We start from the raw sequence: 1656 nt of genomic DNA, 5'->3' as shown, positions 1-1656 counted from the left end.
TCAGCAGCAGAGGGCAGCTGCCCCTTTCTTTGATGGTTGCAGCGAGGTTTGAAGACTTGAGACATTTGGTCAATTTGCTGCTGAGATGAAGTGAACTAGCGAGGTCTAGAAACTAGTAAATTTGAGTTTGCCTAGGACTCCCCCAGGTAAAGGGGCTGCGAGTGGCTCAAGGGGTTAAGACGCTGAACTGCAGACTGGAAGGTCGGTAGTTCAGCAGTTTGAGACCCGAGTGCCGCATGACGGAGTGAGCTCCTGTCTCCGGTCCCAGCTCCTGCCAACCTAGCAGTTTGAAAGCAAGAAATTGCAAGTAGATAAATAGGTGCTGCTTGGGTGGGAAGGCAACAGCGTTCCGTGTGCCTTGCCGTCTAGTCATGCCAGCCACATGACCACGGAGAAGTCTTTGGACAGCGCTGGCTCTTCGGCTTGGAAATGGAGATGAGCACCACATCCCTAGAGTCGGATTCGACTGGCTTTCGAGCAAGGGAAACCTTTACCTTTACCTAGGACTCCCCAAGTTCCCTTCTGGTCTGATCAGGGTGGCCAGTAGACTTTTGTCAGATGTAAGTGGAAGCTTTTAAAGGGTTCCCCCTTATTTCAGAACACTGCCATTCCTCTGAACTGCCCACAGCAGACATTCAGTCTCTGTTATCAGTGTTGCCGGGTGGAAGCGGCTGGGGTGTGACGGTAAGAGGGGAGATGCCCGTTCTCACATTCGCCCTGCTGTATCCGCTCAGGTATAAACCCACGCGTGAAGTCGGGGCGTTTTATGAAAATCCTTCCCGACTACGAGCACATGGAATACAGAGATGTGTACACCTGCCGTATGTACCTTCTGTGAATGCTTTCTGCCCTGCACACGCACAAGAGCCTGCATGGAGTGTGTTCCCGACCACTGAACTGGCAAGCAGAGTTTTCCCGCCCCACTCAGGGTGCCGAATGTCATTGTCTCAGCATCTGGGTCACGTTAGAGGGAATCGGCCACCGCCGAGTAACAGTTCTGTTTACCCCTTTCTCAGGTCCTCTTGAGTCTTTCTTGTGCCAGGAGTTGGGAGTGTGAGTTGCTGGGAAACCCAAGAAGCTAGGGGTAGCTGTAGATCTCTGGAGCTGTAAGTCTGGAATTAGGCAAAGGGCGTTGAGAGTTTCACACCTACACCCTAGGAAGACCAAGTCCTGGAGAGGTTCCACATCCACAAGCAAATGATTGCTTGGACAAAAGGTACTGTGGAAAAGTCTAGGCCTGAGGGAAGCATCAACGAGCACGGAGAAAGGAGGGCTTTGAGCTGTTGGCTGGCACTGGGGTCCTTACAGAGTGTCCTTGCTCCCTCCAGAGGGAGCTTCAAAGGGCTGTGGAGCCAGGGGCATTGGGTGTGTGTGCGAGAACAGCAGAGGAAGGTCTGGGGGAGCAAGAAGAGGGCAACCAGGAGGGTGAGAGGGTTTGAATCCAAGAGGAATTTCACATGACCCGGTTCTCCCAGATTAGAGTCCGCACACTTAACCACTACACCACTACTGTGGAAAAGTCTAGGCCTGAGGGAAGCATCACCGAGCATGGAGAAAGGAGGGCTTTGAGCTGTTGGCTGGTGCTGGGGTCCTTACAGAGTGTCCTTGCTCCCTCCAGAGGGAGCTTCAAAGGGCGGTGGAGCCAGGGGCATATGC

The 1656-nt window shown here is 53.3% G+C and overlaps 1 protein-coding gene across 1 annotated transcript in view; it reads left to right on the top strand.

Moving 5' to 3' along the window:
• Nucleotides 1-1656, top strand: part of FBXO31 (F-box protein 31) — a 19996-nt gene that overhangs the window by 938 nt on the left and 17402 nt on the right. Inside the window, exon 2 of the mRNA XM_015415480.1 lies at nucleotides 735-821. Coding sequence (XP_015270966.1) covers nucleotides 767-821 — 55 coding nt within the window. The 5' untranslated portion in view covers nucleotides 735-766. The remainder of the gene's footprint in view (nucleotides 1-734; nucleotides 822-1656) is intronic.

Source organism: Gekko japonicus, unplaced genomic scaffold (assembly GCF_001447785.1).
Source record: "Gekko japonicus isolate JY-2015 unplaced genomic scaffold, Gekko_japonicus_V1.1 scaffold1502, whole genome shotgun sequence".
Lineage (NCBI taxonomy): Eukaryota > Metazoa > Chordata > Lepidosauria > Squamata > Gekkonidae > Gekko > Gekko japonicus.
The sequence above is the reverse complement of the archived record's forward strand: the minus strand, read 5'-3'. Positions and strand labels throughout refer to the sequence as shown.